General features: G+C 37.2%; 3 protein-coding genes across 5 annotated transcripts; 1 reads left to right on the top strand and 2 right to left on the bottom strand.

Annotated features, from left to right (window-relative positions):
• The first annotated feature begins 553 nt into the window (after window positions 1-553).
• LOC122404508 (serine/threonine-protein phosphatase 6 regulatory ankyrin repeat subunit A-like) lies at window positions 554-8,455 on the top strand. 3 transcript variants are annotated; one of them, XM_043408525.1, is made up of 15 exons: window positions 554-726; window positions 1,656-2,041; window positions 2,111-2,291; window positions 2,383-2,572; window positions 2,642-2,888; window positions 2,966-3,080; window positions 3,716-4,026; window positions 4,107-4,317; window positions 4,389-4,553; window positions 4,626-4,984; window positions 5,627-5,781; window positions 5,849-6,127; window positions 6,207-6,451; window positions 6,761-6,890; window positions 6,966-8,455. In XM_043408525.1, the coding sequence occupies exons 1-15, from the start codon at window positions 700-702 to the stop codon at window positions 7,076-7,078; spliced, it is 3,114 nt and encodes a 1,037-aa protein (XP_043264460.1). In that variant the 5' UTR covers window positions 554-699; the 3' UTR covers window positions 7,079-8,455. The 3 variants fall into 3 exon arrangements, with proteins under 3 accessions (XP_043264460.1, XP_043264461.1, XP_043264459.1); XM_043408526.1 differs by having other exon boundaries at window positions 2,111-2,303; window positions 5,699-5,781; XM_043408524.1 differs by having other exon boundaries at window positions 2,111-2,303.
• Window positions 8,456-8,670: 215 nt separating this feature from the next.
• Window positions 8,671-10,511, bottom strand: LOC122404760 (golgin subfamily A member 6-like protein 7; the record flags this gene model as incomplete). The annotated part of the gene is made up of 2 exons (XM_043408982.1): window positions 8,901-10,511; window positions 8,671-8,825 (listed from the first exon to the last, which is right to left on the bottom strand). Coding segments are annotated over exons 1-2 (1,059 nt in total), but the record flags the coding sequence as incomplete, so codon positions are not given.
• Window positions 10,512-11,342: 831 nt separating this feature from the next.
• On the bottom strand, window positions 11,343-18,117 carry LOC122404758. The gene is made up of 5 exons (XM_043408981.1): window positions 17,988-18,117; window positions 16,186-16,648; window positions 15,355-15,698; window positions 11,776-11,931; window positions 11,343-11,449 (listed from the first exon to the last, which is right to left on the bottom strand). Exons 1-5 carry the CDS (start codon window positions 17,991-17,993, stop codon window positions 11,399-11,401), a joined length of 1,020 nt encoding a protein of 339 aa, XP_043264916.1. The 5' UTR covers window positions 17,994-18,117; the 3' UTR covers window positions 11,343-11,398.
• Between the last annotated feature and the right edge of the window lie 374 nt (window positions 18,118-18,491).

The raw sequence follows: 18,491 nt of genomic DNA, 5'->3' as shown, positions 1-18,491 counted from the left end.
TTTATTCGTTTACAATATTACAGAAAATGGATGGAAGATAAGCATGTATTACTTCACGTCATTTCATTTGCATCCCCAAATAAAATTTTTTTTTCCAATTTTGCATAATCGTAGAGCATCGTAGCAGACATCGATTGTTACAAACACGTAAACGTATAATCATAACCTACTGTATTTTCAGGGAACATGTAATCGTAAATAATTTAAATAAACTAAAAGTTATGACAAATCGAATACTTCGTCCGAAGGCTATTTTGACATTCTCGAATTAGATAAATCTTAATCATAATCTTAATACATTCTGCGGAATTTAGAAAAAAAAATGAACTAAAATCTATGTACGAATCTCGTTAATTTTCAGTCGACGCGTTGTATGTTATATTTATCTGTTTACAAGTATCTCATGACAGAAGAAACAAAGATGGAGTGCACCATAGGGAGATAGCCATTCCTGTTTGTATTTGAAGATAGGATTATTATGCATACTTTAATAGTTATTTTCACTTGAACGGTGCCGTTGTTCGTCTGAAACAAATGACAAATTTTTTAAGAAATTGTCAACTATAAAATGAAAGTAACGTACCCGGCCGTACGTGTTTAAGCATGACTCACACACTACTATGTCAGTTTTTTACTATCCTGTAACTGTGTTTTTTATAAATACTACCGTATTTGTATAAATTGAGGAACTGGTTAATCATGAACGTGCAGATACTGCATGATGGGGTATGTTATTTTATTTCTTCGAACGAATACATTTCCTCTAATCAATCTTCAAATGCTTTGATGAAACTACGAAGCCGGAGGTTAGACTCGTGTGTCAATCATCCGATTTCTTATTTATTTTCTGTAGTATAACAGTCTTGTTTACGTTTCATTTCTGTAAAATTAATTATTACGCGATCCAAAGTTTCGAAAATGTATGTTGATATAAATGAATTGCAGCATCATATATTATGATAATGTTTACAATTAGTCATTTTATGATGTTTTTGCACAATCTTTGTTTAATATTCGTTAACCCTTTGACTGAGAAAATTAAACTATTTACAAATACTCTGTACAAGGCGATTTATAAATATACATGTTTATACTTCAGGGGATACGTAATATAAGAGATAAACAATATCATGACCATATGTTCTAGATTCTTTAGTTTTCTAGTTCCATTTAGTTTTCCCATGCAATAGAAATACGTTGTTGCGTTAACACTTTATCTACCAGTAGTGATTGAGGTTGCCACACAGTAAGGATCGGTTTAGTTGTATAACTAACAAATTTAACAGTAAATCCCATCGGACGAAAACCGTCGACAACCGAAAACCTATTAATAGGCTATCGGTAGATAAAAATTGGCAATCGAAAAGCTGATTAATAGGCTACAGGTCGATAAAGTGTTAAGAAAAATTTATTAGGATCAGATCGCAAGATCATGATGGCGATATGTTAGGTATATAGAAATGTTACAATAACTAGTTTTGAGAAAACAATGTCGAGTAACGGTTGACAATTTTATTTTTACTTTTACCATTCATTGTGCTTTTTCCAGTCGAGGGGTTAATATTTCTTTTCGTTGCGTTACATATATACACAAAAATTGTATGGAAAAAAATTTGATACTTGTAATTACAAAATACCGTTCACTATTTTTATAGTCCCCCTTATTGCGAGCAATATTTTACGGGGACGCAAACGAAGTTCTAGCGCTATTATCAAGACGAGAGGATGCAAATTGGCAAGATATAGAACAGCGTTCTCTCCTCCATGCAGCCGCATTTATGGGAGATGCAACAATCGTAGAAATGCTTCTGTTGCATGGAGCTGTAGTAAGCGCTAAAGACAAGACATGGCTAACTCCGTTGCACAGAGCCTGTTCCTTAGGAAACCATAACGTTGTGAATATTTTATTGCACTATAAAGCAAACGTCAATATTGGGGACCGTAATTGGCAAACTCCTTTGCACGTAGCAGCAGCGAATAATGCTGTACAATGCGCAGAACTGATAATACCACATTTAAGAAACGTCAATGTAGCGGATAGGTTTGTGTCTTTAACAGTCTCTAACAGATTTATTTGGATCTCTATTAACAAATGCGTACAATTTTTCAGGAACGGTAGGACAAGTTTGCATCACGCAGCCTACAACGGACATCTTGAAATGACAGAGTATTTGATTCGAGTCGGCTGCATAGTGAATGCTTACGATAGAAAGAATCGTAGGGCTTTGCATTTTGCAGCGTACATGGGACACGACAGTATCGTGAAAACTCTTATAGCACACGGAGCAGACGTAAACGTTAAAGTAATATAACTTTTCCTGAAACATTTTTTCATGATGATGAATTATGAAGTGTTATTTATATGTAAATTTTTATATCAAGGATCGAGATTTGTACACTCCGTTACATGCAGCCGCAGCTTCCGGTAACGTTGAATGTATGCATATATTAATTAATGCCGGTGCAAACATCGAGGCAAGAAATGAATTTGGAAATACACCGATGCATATTGCGTGTTTGAACGGCCACGCGGACGCGGTTAAAGAATTAATTGCTAACGGTGTGAACATTGGTAAGACGATTTAAAAATTTATCAAAATCAATGTTCCCTAATTAAGTTAACCAATGATCGCTTTATCAGAGGCCGTAAACTATCGGCGACAAAGTTCGCTACACGTTGCCGCTGCTAGCTCTCACGGCGTTAATTGTTTGGAAGTACTTTTGCACGCTGGTTCAAAGATAAATGTTCAATCGAAAGATGGGCACACGCCTCTGCATATGACCGCGATTCACGGAAGATTTACTCGGTCGAAAAGTTTATTGGACGCCGGAGCATCACCGGACACCAAGGACAAAATCAGAAACACTGCTCTGCACATAGCTGCTTGGTAAAATAGAACAGTAAACATTATTTCTGTTCGTTGTTTATTTCCTGGTGTTTATTCCAGTTTTAAATTTCGCTCAGGTTCGGCCACGAGTGTTTAACGACAACTTTGCTGGAATACGGCGCATCTCCGGCGGCTCGCAACGTTGAGCTACGTACGCCGTTGCATTTGAGTTGTCTGGCAGGCCATATCGAGGTAAAGTATCCAAACACGTGAACCCTCTATAACCCAAATTGCATTTGGTCTCTGAACAAAATTGCACAGTTGCCCATTGATAAACAGTAATATGATCAGTGGCGTAAGCAGCGATTCTGAGGATTGCATACTAAAATTTATGGTAAGTTAATCTTTTCTATTAAATTTTCTATTAAATGACGACTGAGATCTCGTGACGAAAATCTGTATTATTTGGCCCAAAGTAATTACCTCATCTTAGAAGCGACGAATTGTTTGGTAGATTTCAAAGTAGTCTGTACACTCAAAAATCACAATATTATGTTTGTAATAAGGACAGGATCCCTCGAACATGAGGGTCTGCTTCTAGCTACATCACTGAATAATACATAAATTGAAAGGTAAATTTTAATAAAGACGAACTTCCAACTGTACCCATTTTTATGTGAAAAACTATAAATCGACTGTGTGAACATATCATTTGTAGGTTATTCTACTATTTTAAAACCACTATTTATACTCATTTATAGTAGAATAAAATCAGACTTTAAAAATGTAGGCAACAGGTGTGTGTTATTTCAGAGTTGTGCGGAGTTATAGAGGGTTAATATCGTTTTTAGATGTAACAATAACTTTTTAAATAATAACATCCGCAGGTTTGTAGGAAATTGTTACAAGTCGATAGCCGGCGTATAGATACAAGAGATGTCGGTGGTAGAACACCGTTGCATTTAGCTGCGTTTAAAGGATCCGTGGACTGTTTGGATCTGTTGCTGTCCAGCGGTGCTAATTTTCGATTGACCGATAACGACAATAGACTGGCGCTTCATTATGCCGCCAGCCAGGGCCATTATCTTTGTGTTTTCACTTTAGTTGGATTTGGGAGTGATTCGAACGCGCAAGACGTAGATGGCGCCACCCCTTTGCATTTAGCAGCAGCCTCGAATCCTACGGATTCTGGTGCTCAGTAAGTGTTCGACTATTCACGCGTGTAACTCATCAACCAAAATTATAATTTAAAAATTGTAATTTTCATTGTGCGTTCAGATGCGTGCAGTATTTACTGAAACACAGAGCAGATCCTCGTTTACGCGATAAACGCGGTTTTACCGCAATTCATTATGCAGTAGCCGGAGGAAATCAACCAGCTTTGAAAGCCTTGTTGGAAGCATGTCCGCAAATGAACTTGCAGGCATCCAGCAATTGTACAGAGAAACAAGAACCACCAGCGCCAACGCTAACACCTCTACATCTTGCGGTACGATTTAAAAAATTAATATTTTAACATTGTTCGTTATCGAGAATATACTTATTTATCTATATTTCTAGGCATACTACGGGCACAGCGAGATATTGAGCTTATTGTTACCATTGTTTCCTAATACCAACATTAAAGAAGATACCGGTAAAACGCCCTTACATCTAGCTTCTTGCAAAGGCCATCGACAGTGTGTCGAGTTATTATTAAGACACGGAGCGTTCGTATCTGTTCAAGTATGATCTAAAAGATATTTTTTGGCTCGCGGGTGATCGTTACGTTGTCACTGATCGTTAATTTATATTTAGGACTCTATCGCGAGACGCACTCCGGTACACTGCGCAGCCGCAACAGGTTACATTGTTTGTCTGATACTTCTGCTGGAGAACACGGAAGACCCGAGTGTCGTTGACTGTTACGATGCGAAACAACGCACTGCTTTAACATTGGCGGTGGCGAACAGTAATACAGAGTGCGTTATTTCGCTGTTGAAATACAAAGCTGATTGTAACTTACCAGACGTAAACAAACACACACCATTGTTCCGAGCAGTGTTCAGCGAACACGACCAGCAGCTAGTAAAGTTGCTATTGTCGCACGGCGCGCAAGTAGCGGTTCAAGACACAAATGGTAAAACGCCGTTGCATTTAGCTGCTGCATGTGGAAGGTTCGTTCTTTCTCTTCGATTAAAAGACAAATTTACGGTAGTTCACGAAAACTTTCTATTGGTCGTGTTTCGAACTGTTGACAGGTGAAGTCTCATGGGACGTTGTTAGTACCATTGACTTCTACGCGTTTAAATATTTTAGTGACTCTTATAAAACATCAGTTGGAAGTCTTTCATAAATACTGCATATATTTGAATTATGTTTTAATATCGTTTATACAATTTTAACATTATTTACAGTATTCGAAGACTTAAGTCAATATAAGTTCGACAATACCTGGGAAAAATTTTAATGGGGGATTCTAGAGGCCAAAATAAGACGAAAATCAAGAATACCAATTTGTCGATGGAGGTTTCGTTAAAAAGTTATTAGCGTTTAAAGTTCCATTGTTGCGCGCACGCAGATCGCCGTTCTACAGGCGTGACTTTAAACGTTAATAACTTTTTAACTAAGCCTCCATCGACAAATTGGTATTCTTGATTTTCGTCTTATTTTGGCCTCCAGAATCCCCCATTAAAATTTTTCCCAGGTATTGTTGAACACCCTGTATTTCACTTGTTAACAGTTTCAAACACGACCGTTCGAGTACTTGCATGATACATTCTATAATCCCTTTCCATTTACATTTTACTTTTTTGTAGAGTGAAAGCATTAGCCGCACTCGTTAAAGCTGACCCTGAAGCTGCCACTCTAAAAGATGATCAAAATTGCAGTGTTCTTCATTGGGCTTGTTACAATGGGAACTCCAATTGCGTGGAATATCTTCTGAAACAAAATGTAGTCGATTCGTTAGAGGGTAAATATTTCACGTCTTTAAAATGAATTTAGTTTCCCGAACCTGACGTTATTTTTGTTGCATGTAGGTAATCCATTTTCTGCTGTACACTGTGCCGTGTACCAGGGATCGGTGGATTGTTTGAAGTTATTAATAACGAAATTTGGAGGGAAAACAGTTGCTGCTCTAAGGGATAATCCTGGCGATCGACTACCTTTACACGTTGCTGCCAGTGCAGGCACTCTCGAGTGCGCGAGATTAATTTTAAAATCAGTTGGTCCGGAATTAGCTGGACTCGAGACTCCGGACTACTCGGGTCGAACGCCTCTTCTTTGCGCCGCTGTTGCAGGCAAATGTGACGTTATCGGTAATTTTTGGTTAATACAAAATTTCCTGTTCTTCCGTGCCGATATTTGTTCATATTTATTACAATCCGATGACGATAGAATTATTGCTCGAGGGTGAAGCCGACGTGAGTGCCGTCGATTGCAACAAGAACACAGCACTGCACTTGGCTTGCCAAAGACGACACTCTGCTGCTGCTTCGTTGCTGTTAAATTGGATCGACGCTGCTAATACAAACGGGGAGAACACACCGCAGTCGCAGCAACAGCGCCTATCTGTTATCAATATGACCAATAAACAACAAAGGACTCCGTTACATTTGGCGGCAAGAAATGGACTCGTTAAAGTAAGTGCTCGCTTGAGAAATTATTATACTTTTGTTTTCTGAACTGTAAATTTTTGGTACGGTACTGCTAGCGAGATGATATTTGATTGTCAATTATCACTTATATGCAACATTAAAGAGAACAGAGCAGGGGGTACATACATGCACGTTTCAATAATTTTATAACTTAAATGCAACTAGAATATTAAATACATGTATTTAGTTTTGAGGTGGTGTTCGCTCGAATACTTTCTAAAATATATTTTGCCTATTCCTGTTATTGCGTATCTACAAAATGATATGTCAAGTTACCGAGACTCGTGTTTGCAGGTTACGCGTCGTTTATTGCAATTAGGGGCAAGCGTTGTGGTCGTTGACGTCGAAGGTCTTACTCCTGCATTGGCTTGTGCGCCGAATCGCGCCGTGGCGCGTTGTTTGGCCACCATCCTTGCTGCGCATGGTACGTTCGGTGGTATTCATTCGAATCCGTTGATCAACGTTGTTTCTGACAAATTGATTCTGTTACGGTCGACAGGTCAACACTGGGAAGCGGCGCAACACTCGCCCTCGATCCAACAAACGTCGGAAGTGTATTTAAACGGCAGAAGTGGTGACTCGCAACACAGTTCAGATTCCGAATTTTACTGACAATAGTCGTCGCAGTTAGGCCATCGCGGGTCTCAAATTCTAAACGTCGATGCAACTCGCGGGAATAACGACGCTGCGAAACCGGTGCCTGGATCATTTCGAATCCAGACTTATGAGAGCCTGGTTTTACCACTTGACACGTGATAAAAAACGCATACACAATGGACATTCTATACACGAAACCCGTATTCTTTTTGTATAGTTTATGAAAAGATAGGATAAATATTGTTTATTTATACTTTACAAAGATATTGTTCTTTTCCTTCGAATTTGTATTGTACATGTCACAGTGTTGTTGGTATTATTTATGTATTGTTTTTTTTAGGATTACTAACACTAATACTCGGTTTCAGAAACTTTGTAAATTACATAAATAATACTAACACGAATGTAATAGGTGCCAAATACTGATACGAAAGAAAAGAAGAATAGGTCTAAGAAGTATAAATAAAAAAATATCACGCATCACCGTTTTCAGGCCTTACTGCTTTTACAAGTTTACTACATTTCTAATGCACAATAGTCTGAGATAATATTGTCGAGGCACAAAGAATTATCCTGTCGGGGACAAACGATAGTCACGATGCAACTATAGACGATCGGAATTTTTTATTCTTGGGATAAATAGATCTTTTGGTGCTACGGGGTCGACCACCGAATCTAGATACTGTCTACCTATTTTTCGGGTTCTGCGATCATTTCTATAGCAGTCGAAGTAATGTCCAATTTGAATTTAATACAGAATTGCATTTCTCCCTCTGATACTCGTGCATTTATCTTTTATCGAGGTTCTTAAACGCTATATTTTATGTTGTATAGCGTATTTTACTTTTTCGTAAATTGTAGACATAATGTTTTTTAGGTTTTCTATTCGGAATACCCGTAAAATCTACGTGTTCGACAATCGTCACACGTTATTCTATACTTATTATCGTTATCAACGTATATGCATTTAGAATGCTCAGTAAATTATTTTCTTTTTTATACCGAGCGGTCGAGACAAGTTTCGAATCATATCGTGCGCATGGATTATGTATTTTTATTGTACATACTGATATCGCAATAATTGCTTGAACAGGGGGATATTAAATAATAGCCGACGGAACAATAGTAATATTGAATAGAACGAAGCAATTTCCAATTTTGTACGTAGTTTAAGCGAACCGCGCGAATTTCATATACAGTATTTTTCACCGAAAGATATAAATCGTATCTGCCTGTACATATTGATAAATATTTTTCAATACCGACGATCCGTATACACATATACAACGTGAGTTCCGGAAATTTAATACTGTATTACATCGAAATCGCGCTATAATTTTAAGTGCTACTGCCAATATTGTGCATCTATACTGCGTAACACATTTGTAATCAATAAACGACGTTACGTTTTATTTTTATATAACCATCTTGTGATTTCGTTGATCCAGCATCTCGTCACTTTTGTAAAATTATAAAACGACGGTCGCGTGGCTGGGAAAGTATATAGAATATATCACCGGTTCTTAATCACATTAAAAGTTCTTTTAATGTTATATAATTTACAAATTTTTACTAATACATATTTATGGATTTTCCGGAAAAAAATATTGTTTCAATCCTTTCAAGAAGGAATGTACGAATAGCGGTTCTGTTATGGTATTAGTCTCTAAAATTTCTAAAGCTTTCCTAATTCTTTCTCTGCGATTCTCATCTTCGTCCCTCTGGTTGCCTTGCTGCCTCCGGTCCTCTTGCTCTTCTTCGCCTTTGTTTATAATAACGATAACAATAAGACTTTATTACATTCGCTACAAGAATACTTATTAATCATCGTCGTTACCTTCCGTTTCTTGGTCTCTCTTCACTTCCTGCGGGTTGAATTTGTTCTCCTTCGGACTGAGCCTGTCTTCCTCCGAATTGAATTTGTTCTCCTCCAAATAAAACGTGTTCTCCTCCGGGTTGAATTTCTTCTCCTTCGGACTGAACCTGTTTTCCTCCGGACTGTATCTGTTCTCGTCCGGGCTGTACCTGTTCTCGTCCGAGCTGAATCTATTTTCCTCCGAGCTGAATCTGTTCCCCTCCGGATTGAATTTGTTCTCCTCCGGGTTGAATCTGTTCACCGCCAGATTAAATCTGTTCTCGTCCAGGCTGAATCTGTTTTCCTCCAGGCCGAATCTATTTTCTTCCAGATTGAATCTGTTCGTTTCCAGGCTGAACCTGTTCGCTTCCAGGTTGAATCTGTTCTCCTCCGGGCAAAATCTGTTCCCCTCCAGGCTAAATCTGTTTTCGTCCTCCTCGGCTATTTCTCTATTTATGTTCATTAAACGTATATTGTGACGCCTTTTGAATTTCGCTAACCAACCTCTGCTCGTCTTAAACGTCGAGCCTGCCGACAATTCCTCGTTCAGTTCAGCTGCCTTTTCCAAAAGTATTAAATCCGTTAGCGGATAGCCAAGCGTCTTTTGCTCCAGAAACCACGAATACAAACGTCCCTCCAGCTTCTCGTGCGTCGGTTTCCTCATACTTTTCCACTTCTTGAACTGATTCCCCTGGTCCATGAATTGACGAATGGCCGGTGCACTCGCTCGTATGCGCCGAATGGTAAGTTGCCGAACATTGTACCTAGCGGCTATTGCACGAACAGGCGATCCACTCTCTAATTCATGTAGGATCTTCACTCTCTGCTCCATTGTCAGTGTGGCTTTTCGCGTGGCCACCACTTTCACTTCACTATCACAGTTCATTGTCACGATTACGTAGATCGAATTCAAAAATATTTAATCGGTTCGCAAAACGGTATAAAATATCCTTTCGCTCGACGCTTTAAAAAATAATGACCTGGTTGTTGTTTCAGTTTTCATCGTTGGAAAACCCTTGTTTATTGCACCCGAAGTGCCTTCCATGCACGAAGGTAGGTCAGGCCCGCCATAAGCGGGGGAGTACAGATAAGTCAAGTTGCCCCAGGCCCTAGCCATACAAAGAGCCTTTCGAATTTTTTTAAAAAATTGAAAAAAATGTTAAATTTTAATGATCTTGCAGAAATTTAAAATCAAAAAAATAAAATTTGAAACACGAACAAGAACAATAAACCCTCTTCGCTTCACGTGACGGACCTGTATATAGGAACGTTGTCGTTGACTTTAACATGTTCGCCCCGACCAGAATTTCGATAACTCTGGCTACAACCCACCGGCGGTTTGTGCCGGAAAGAGTGATAACAGCCCATTGCGTATCCAAAAAGCGATTTGTCGTCGAGTGACACAAACGTTAGCAGTTTCATTACATCACTGATTCTAAATAGATAGAACAGGTGAAAAATAATACAGAGTCCTTTTCTTCGAACGTCGTTCATTCTGTCTTGTTCGCTCTCACTCGCTGTCCTTTTCTTCGACTGTTGTTCGCTTTTTCTTACTCGTTCTCGCGCGTTCTTACTCGCTATCCTTTTCTTCGATTGTCGACTACGGCCGTCAGCGAAAGATAAAGGCGACTCGGAGTTCGGAGGACTCGGAGTCTCGACGATGTAGCTGTGTATAAATATCTGCTGGTGTCGCCCCCGCTGTACGAAAGTTGAACCACACCAACCCCAGAGCGATGCTCAAGTTACGAATTATTATTGTACAGTGTTTTCGTCCACGACGTCTTTTAAATTGTCGACAGTATTATGAACCGAATATTTTTTATATATTTCTTTTATCGCGCTTTTTGATACTACGTATTTTGTAGCTATAACCACGGACGAGGTATATACGAGTAGACCTTTCACCCAATGTATTTTTTCGAACCATTTTTCTGGGGCTCTAGAGCCCCATTACCATTTTCGTGTCACTCGCGACGTTACCAACAGAGTTAGAAATAAACACAAGAGGAAGTGAGACAGAAAATGAAATTACAGGAGTGCAAAACCTATAGTTTCTTCCACAAGTTCGATCCTTACAACGAATTGAATACGATCGTACAGAAATTTAACTTTGCAGTTCGAAGTGAATCGTACGACATTAAGAGGACGAAAAGAACACACTGCATTTCAAGTCTTTAAGGCCGTATAATTTCCGCCTATTTTTCGTACAATTCAATTTTTAATACATAACTGAAAATCATTAGAAAGTCGCCTCGAACAGCGCGATTCATTTTACGATAATAATATCTTTTTTATCTTTAACTCTGATCACCTTGAACGGTATAATAGGAGTTATTACTTTCCTGTATCGGTAGAGGTAAGTATATGGTTAAGTAGTATTAAATAAGTGTTACATCATCTGTAACAACGTGCAAAACACATTATGCCATTATTCCAGTCGAAAATCTCTTTAATCGCGATGCACGCTTTCCATGTTACTATTATAACCCAGCTCGTAGCATAGAGAAACCCGCCATAGAAGTTTTCATAATCTGTTTCGAACATAAATAATTATCTTTGTACGTATATTGAAAACAAATTACTAATTGATTGCAATATGCGCAAGAATAATACTAGTTGTATGATCGTTTTTATTTTTCACTGATTGTAATTCATACTCCAGTGTAATATAATTTCTACTATTATGTACAAATACAAGTGAATATATCTCAAAAGATACGTTGAATTTATGAATTAAAATGAGACCTGATACTTGTACAATAAAAATTGTCTGATACAGGTGTGTATATCATAAACAATAAATTAAATATATGAAGAAGTTTATTCTACGTTAGAACCGGTAAATAATTGTACTTACACCAGTAAAACCGAACAACGAGAATACATAAAATCTTCCGGCCGTGATGTGCATCGTTTTTTGTCCATTCACTATACACGTCAATAATGCCTTTCTATCGTTGCAATTTACCTCTGGCCAGTTGATATTGTAAAATGCATCTCCAACCTTCTGGGACTAAAGCATGTTATCGTGTTAGTAATGTACGTGTCATAAGTAGCATTAATTGCGTTCGTAAGTACAGCATGCTTCGATAAAACGTAAACTAAACAATAACTGTTTGGAACGAGAAACAACTTAATGTTACTATATGTAAAAAGAACTCGATTCTATAAAATAATAGAAAATACGTTTTTCATTTAATCCTGTTTAACGAAGACAAATATTATCTGGATTTTGATATTTTATCGAAGCACTGCTGTATGGAAAATGTCTAAAGGAGCTGTGTTACGCATGTGGCCGTACGATGGCGCTTTACGTGAAAGTCTGGTCGACTCACGACTGTAGGGGAACCCCCAAATGAGGCTGAATAAATTACGTTTTACATTATTATCGGGCCACCGGTGCAAATAAAGTAGCAAAAAAAATATACATTGCTTTTTGTACAAATGTAAGTGATAAATCTTCCACAGCACGAAACAATTTGACGGATTGATTATTTTACTAAAAAAATTGTAACGAAACATGAGCTACAGCATACGCACCTCGTACATTACCTGTTCGCCTATATAAGAATACAAGAATAAATAAGAAACCACAAGAGCTGTGTGACCTAAAAAATTGTAGGCAAGCATCGGCTCTGCAGAGATTTTCTGAAAAATTTAATCAATACTCGAATGAACAAATACCCGTATAGTGACGCGCAAATGTCTGCAAGATGTTACAATGACTCGTAACAGTATTAATATTCGGGCACTATAGGGCAGATCAAAGTAATTCAAGTGAAGTTATATCGTTGATTGATGGAAAATTAAATTTTTCTTTTGAAAATTATATCTTTTACAGTAGAAAATCTATAGAGAAATAAATTATTTTTAAAATATACTTAAACTGCCTCTGTAACAAAATCTTAGCCTTATAATAGCTCGAAGTGGAGATTACATCCCCTGAAAATAATATATTAAATAATTAAATGCAAAAAAATGTTAGGTTATATTTTTAAAAGAAGATAAACGAAAGAACTACGGTAATTTCTACCATTTTTATTTCCAACATAGTGGAGATCGAACTAGGAATTTTATACAATGCGTCTCACGAACTCTGTCCACTTAAATATCTCGATTGTTTCAAACAATGCGAAGAAATGTTACTTACAGAAGTTGTAGGGCTTAATTATTACATTGTGTACTTTCTTAAATCCTACAACTTCCATAAGTAACATTTTCTCGAATTGTTTGAAATAATTAATGTTGGAATGGAAAAACACCATACAACTGTACGTCTTCGGTGGGCTATTCGGGTGAACTCGGGCACCTTCGGCGCGAATCGGTTGCCGTCGCTGCAACTGCTGCGAGCGTTGGCGCGAGAACAAAGGAGTTCTTCGTCGATGGTCGCAGGAAGAACACGCGGCGCGTACATGGTTTATAATAGGAGTAAACTCGTATTTACCATTCACTTTTAATTGCAGTGTGTTATTTGTGTAGCCCCATAAATCCAACAATTAAGATATTTAAGCGGGCAGAGTTCGCAAGACACATTGTATATGGGATAAACGTTATCTTTAAAAATGTTCGTGGCAATAACACTTTCAAACAATTGTTCAAATATTTTTGTTTCTATCGAGCGAAAAACTTGACGACTTTTGGAAATTGACCATTTCAGATCCAAATTTAAAATAAAAAAAAATAAAGGACAATTATGATTAAAAAAGAAGAATTTTGAGAATACATTTGTGCGTCACAGTCGCTGTTTTATGTTGATTCACATCTATCGTGCTGAAAAAACTTTGTCGCATATATTTATACACTTTATAATATTTTTCGTAATTACTTCTTTTTCTAGTTTACACTTCTCCAAGAAGTTATACGACAAAACTTTCTCGACACTTTACGCGCTAAAGAAATTCATTTACGTACGATCATGACAGCGTACAAAGTTATGCCCATTCTTAAGCTACGGCCTACGAGTTCTAATAGAAGAATCAGATGAAAACTGTCGTTTAATGTATCTGACAACCTGTAAAGGACTTTTGCTATATAAACTCTTCTCGAACTCTCACACTGCCACATTACCAAAGATATAATATCTACAGCGTCACCGTACATTATTTCTTTTCGAACGTCTCCCCATGTCTGACATACAATTTTTCACAACACGCTACAGTATACAGGGTGTTCGGCCAGCCCTGGGAAACATTTTAATGGGAGATCCCAGAGGCCAAAATAAGACGAAAATCAAGAATACTAATTTGTTGAAGGAGTCTTCGTTAAAAAGTTATTAAGGTTTAAAGTTTTGTTCGTACTGAATTTTTTTCTCGAAAGTGGGTAGGATTTCGAGGGTATGTCTAATGACCAAAAATGACTGTAACTGACCCCCACAACCGAAAATAATTTTTCCAGAACGATTTGAAATTTTTTAATTTCGTCGAAAAATTTGTCCACTTACTCAATTTTTTTCTCGAAACTGGATAGGATTTCGGGGATATGTCTATTCATAAAAAATGATTGTACTTGACCCCTGCAACCGAAAATAATTTTTCCAGAACGATTTGAACTCTTTTTTTTTCGCCGAATAATTTAGGCACCTACCCCCTGTCGATTTTTCTTAAAAATTTGTTTTTCATTTTGTTACGCGCTCTACAGAAAAGTTGCCTAATACTTTTTTGTAGATATCCATGGGCTCGTCGTCAGAAAAAAATTTCAATGAGATACCTTTACTTTTGTAGGAGTTACGGCCGTTTGAAAACTGGACCAGTTTTAGGGGGGATTTCTCATTTCACGGTGTCAAGGAACAACTTTTTCAGTATTGTTAGAAGTTCTACATATTCGCTACTGAAATACGCGTTGTTTCTGTTGGAATGGAAAAACACCATGCAACTGCACATCTTCCGTGCGCAGTTCGGGTAAACTCGGGAACTTTCGGCGCGAATCGGTTGCCAGGGCTGCGACCGTTGGCGCGAGAACAAAGGAGTTCTTTGTCGATGGTCGCAGGAAGAAGACGCGGTGCCTACATGGCTAATAATAGAAATAAACACATATTTACCGTTAACTGTTAATTATCGTGTGTGTTATTTGTGAAGCCCCATAAATCCAACAGTTTGCAATTTTTCTAATTTAATTTTATTATTAACTTTTTAACGAAGCCTCAGTCAAGAAATTGATAGTCTTAATTTTTGTCTTATTTTTGCCTCCAGAATCTCCCATTAAAATTTTTCTCAGTGGTGGCCGAACACCCTGTATAGGATGTTTAGAAAAGATCAAAGACTTTTAGGCTCGAAATAATAATTAACAGAAAATGAACGAATAATTTCGTGAAGAGAATAAGTGTAATGGTTTGTTATAAGAATGTGATGTATATCCAAATAAAAAGGTTTTAAGAAATCCTTCATTGTGTCATTTGTTTCATTCATCTTTGCAGCATATTATCGACCGAGCGAATTACTTTGTGACCCACTGTAGCTGTAAATAGAATTGAAAAGAAAACGAGAATTTTACGCGAACACCCGTATACATACTTCGTCAGCTTCAAATGCTCGATGACCACCTTTTTGATGTCGTCGTTGAAGTGTTTCGGTTGGATATTTCGAATACGATGGGACAATACCGATAATTTGGCACACAGGTGCAGCACCATGTTAACTATCATGCCAACTTCCCCTCCGTGATACACTGGTACGTAAATAATGGGGAATTGCAAAATGTACACCAGTGTGTAGAGTTCGGGATTTCTATAGTCAAACATCACGTAACTACGATAAGGCAACTCGTAGGGATTACTGAAATTACCTGTGAAAATATACCAAGTAAAAAACATTTGTGGCGAAACGATTTTCTAAACGTCTTATTTGTGCAGTAATTTCATGACACGAATTCATTTTAAACGTGATGGATTTCAGCTCGTGGCAGGTTAGGATTCATGATTCTCAGAACATTAAATATGTATGTTAAGTCGAAGTGTTTAAAACGATACGATGACTACTGCAAGGAGGGAATTCCAAGATTCTATCAGTAAAATTATTAAATAATTAAATCACGTACACTGTATTTATAATAGATTCTTTGAAAACATTTTTTAAAATAAAACTTGTTTCAAGTCGATAGCGTAATTAACACAGCTCATAACATAGTCAATTTTCATCCGATTTACTTGAAATTTTTCCTTCAAAGTTTCACCATTTTATAACGAAATTTAAAACGAATGTAAAACAGAAACACTTCGTAGGACTAAATTAAATGTAAGTTCGATTATGAAACAGGGATACATAGATAATACCTCGAACAAACGAAGAGAGTAACTGTATCGCAGGATTCAGGTACAACAGTATAGAGACAAACGTTGCCAAGAAAGCCACGCATTTTCCAATGCGTTGGGATATGATGTTGTAGCTAAAGTACAAATACTTCTCCTCGTCGTTCTCGAATGTCGCGTCACTAGCGATGTCCTCCTTCATCACTGTGATCACTTGTTCTAATTGTTTCCTACTTTGGGCTAACAGAAGAAAACCAAAGTACATAGTCGTAGTAACGATAGTTTCTTCCAAAATCAACGCCGTGGCGGTGAGGTCGCCCACGGAGTAAGTCAGCTCCCAATATTGCAACACCATCAGCAAACAGAAATACACAACCGTGAACTTGAACAACACATAAGTGCGTTGCGATGGCCAGTTTCCGCCTAACGAGAGAATCCGTTCGGTCAACACGAGCGGGTCTTTAATTTTTATCGACGCAGTGTCGACCTGCAACGTGCACAGCGTATCAATTAAACGATATCGAGTAGAAAAAAATAGTAGTAAAAAGGTAAAACCATCAACCTGGACATTCGAAAGATTACAAACCATTAGAGATACGTAGATAAACAAATAAAAATTATATGAATTTAACTGTTATATTCTTAGTTGCCTCATTTTAAATTTATAAGTGTACAGGGAATTGGGCCAACCCTGGGAAAAATTTTAGTGGGAGATTCTAGAGGTCAAAATAAGACTCGTTTAATATATGTATAGGTACCCAAATTTTTCGGCGAAATTCAAAATTTTCGAATCGTTCTAGAAAAATTATTTTTGGTTGTGTGGATCAATTACAATCATTTTTGGTCATTACACACACCCCCGAAATCCCACTCACTTCCTAGAAAAAAATTCGAGTAGGTTTGAAATTTTTTGACAAAATTAAAAAATTTCAGATCGTTCTAAAAAAATTATTTTTAGGTGCAAGGGTCAATTATAATCTTTTTTGGTCAATAGGCATACCCCCGAAATCCTACTCATTTTCGAGAAAAAAATTCGAGTAGGTACCGGCGAAACTTTAAACGTTAATAACTTTTTAACGAAGCCTCCATCAACAAATTGGTATTCTTGATTTTCGTCCTATTTTGGCCTCTAGAATCTCCCATTACAATTTTCCCCATGGGTGACCGAACACCTTGTATTACTGAATATAATAAACCTATATTATAAACTGTTTTTCAACAAAAACCTACGTCTATGGGATCTGATACAGTAAAACCGATACAGTGAAAACTTTAGGTTTTTCCTAACAATCATTCAGAATAAATGTTTTTCACAGCTGTTTCAAGACCTCAAACCTGCGGCGTAACAGTTTTTGAGTTCTGATTTCGACTCCTTAAAGTGAATTTGAATAACAACAAAAAATTGTATATTACATGTAGACGTTTTACAGATCCAAAAAGTTTCACTTTTGTAACGTTTTGGTTGAAGATCTTCCCTAGTGAGTTGTAATATACACGTATGTTCATATTATAACTCGTTTTTATCAAATTCAATTATTATTCTCTCACTTAAATTTCTCAAAATAAAGCTGTATTCCGTTGTTCACTTTTTATAAAATCCTGCACGAAAGTTGATTTTTCATAAAACTAGGAAAAATAACTCGATTCACTCGACGACTACGAGGCATAATTATAAATTATTTATTTTATAAAATGCACTAATTAAATGTACTCTTTCCTTATTCGTTTCTCGTTAAACATTCGAACCAAATCCTAACCTCGCTCGCTCCGACAATTTATTAGAAACTTTGTATGTTACAACTCACTGAAAAATACAATCGTCTTACTATCATCGTAGCGTGTCTTGTGGTAATTGACTGACGAGTTCAAACTGTAACTCTAATCGGGCAGCGAATTTTGTTTCAACCTAGTCACCTGATCGCGATCGATAAACGCTAATTTAGTATGAAAATCGACGCGTAGATCCAACTATCGCTTTCTTCAAGGGAAAAAGTAAATTGCACTTCCCCTCGTGTCATCAATTTGCCATTGGTCATAGCATTTCCACGCGAACTGAAACTCGCTGTAATTACGGGTGTTATTTCATATCTTCTGCGTCCAGACCTAGTCGCAATTATCGGTAGTTGCGGTTGACATATTATTATTATGTATCGAAAAGTTCTGTCGTTTTCACGGTCTATATGGTTTCCTTGACATTTGAAATTTTTAAACTCGTCGTTCGAAAATCACTAGTTTTCTACTCTGACACAACGTATAAAATTTAACTTTTTGCTATACGTTTAATAGCTAATATGTAAATAGTGTTTATGTATTTGTGATATTCATCGATT

Source organism: Colletes gigas, unplaced genomic scaffold (genome assembly GCF_013123115.1).
Source record: "Colletes gigas isolate AHSC1104 unplaced genomic scaffold, ASM1312311v1 Colletes_gigas_Sc00003, whole genome shotgun sequence".
NCBI classification, from domain to species: Eukaryota; Metazoa; Arthropoda; class Insecta; order Hymenoptera; family Colletidae; genus Colletes; species Colletes gigas.
The sequence above is the reverse complement of the archived record's forward strand: the minus strand, read 5'-3'. Positions and strand labels throughout refer to the sequence as shown.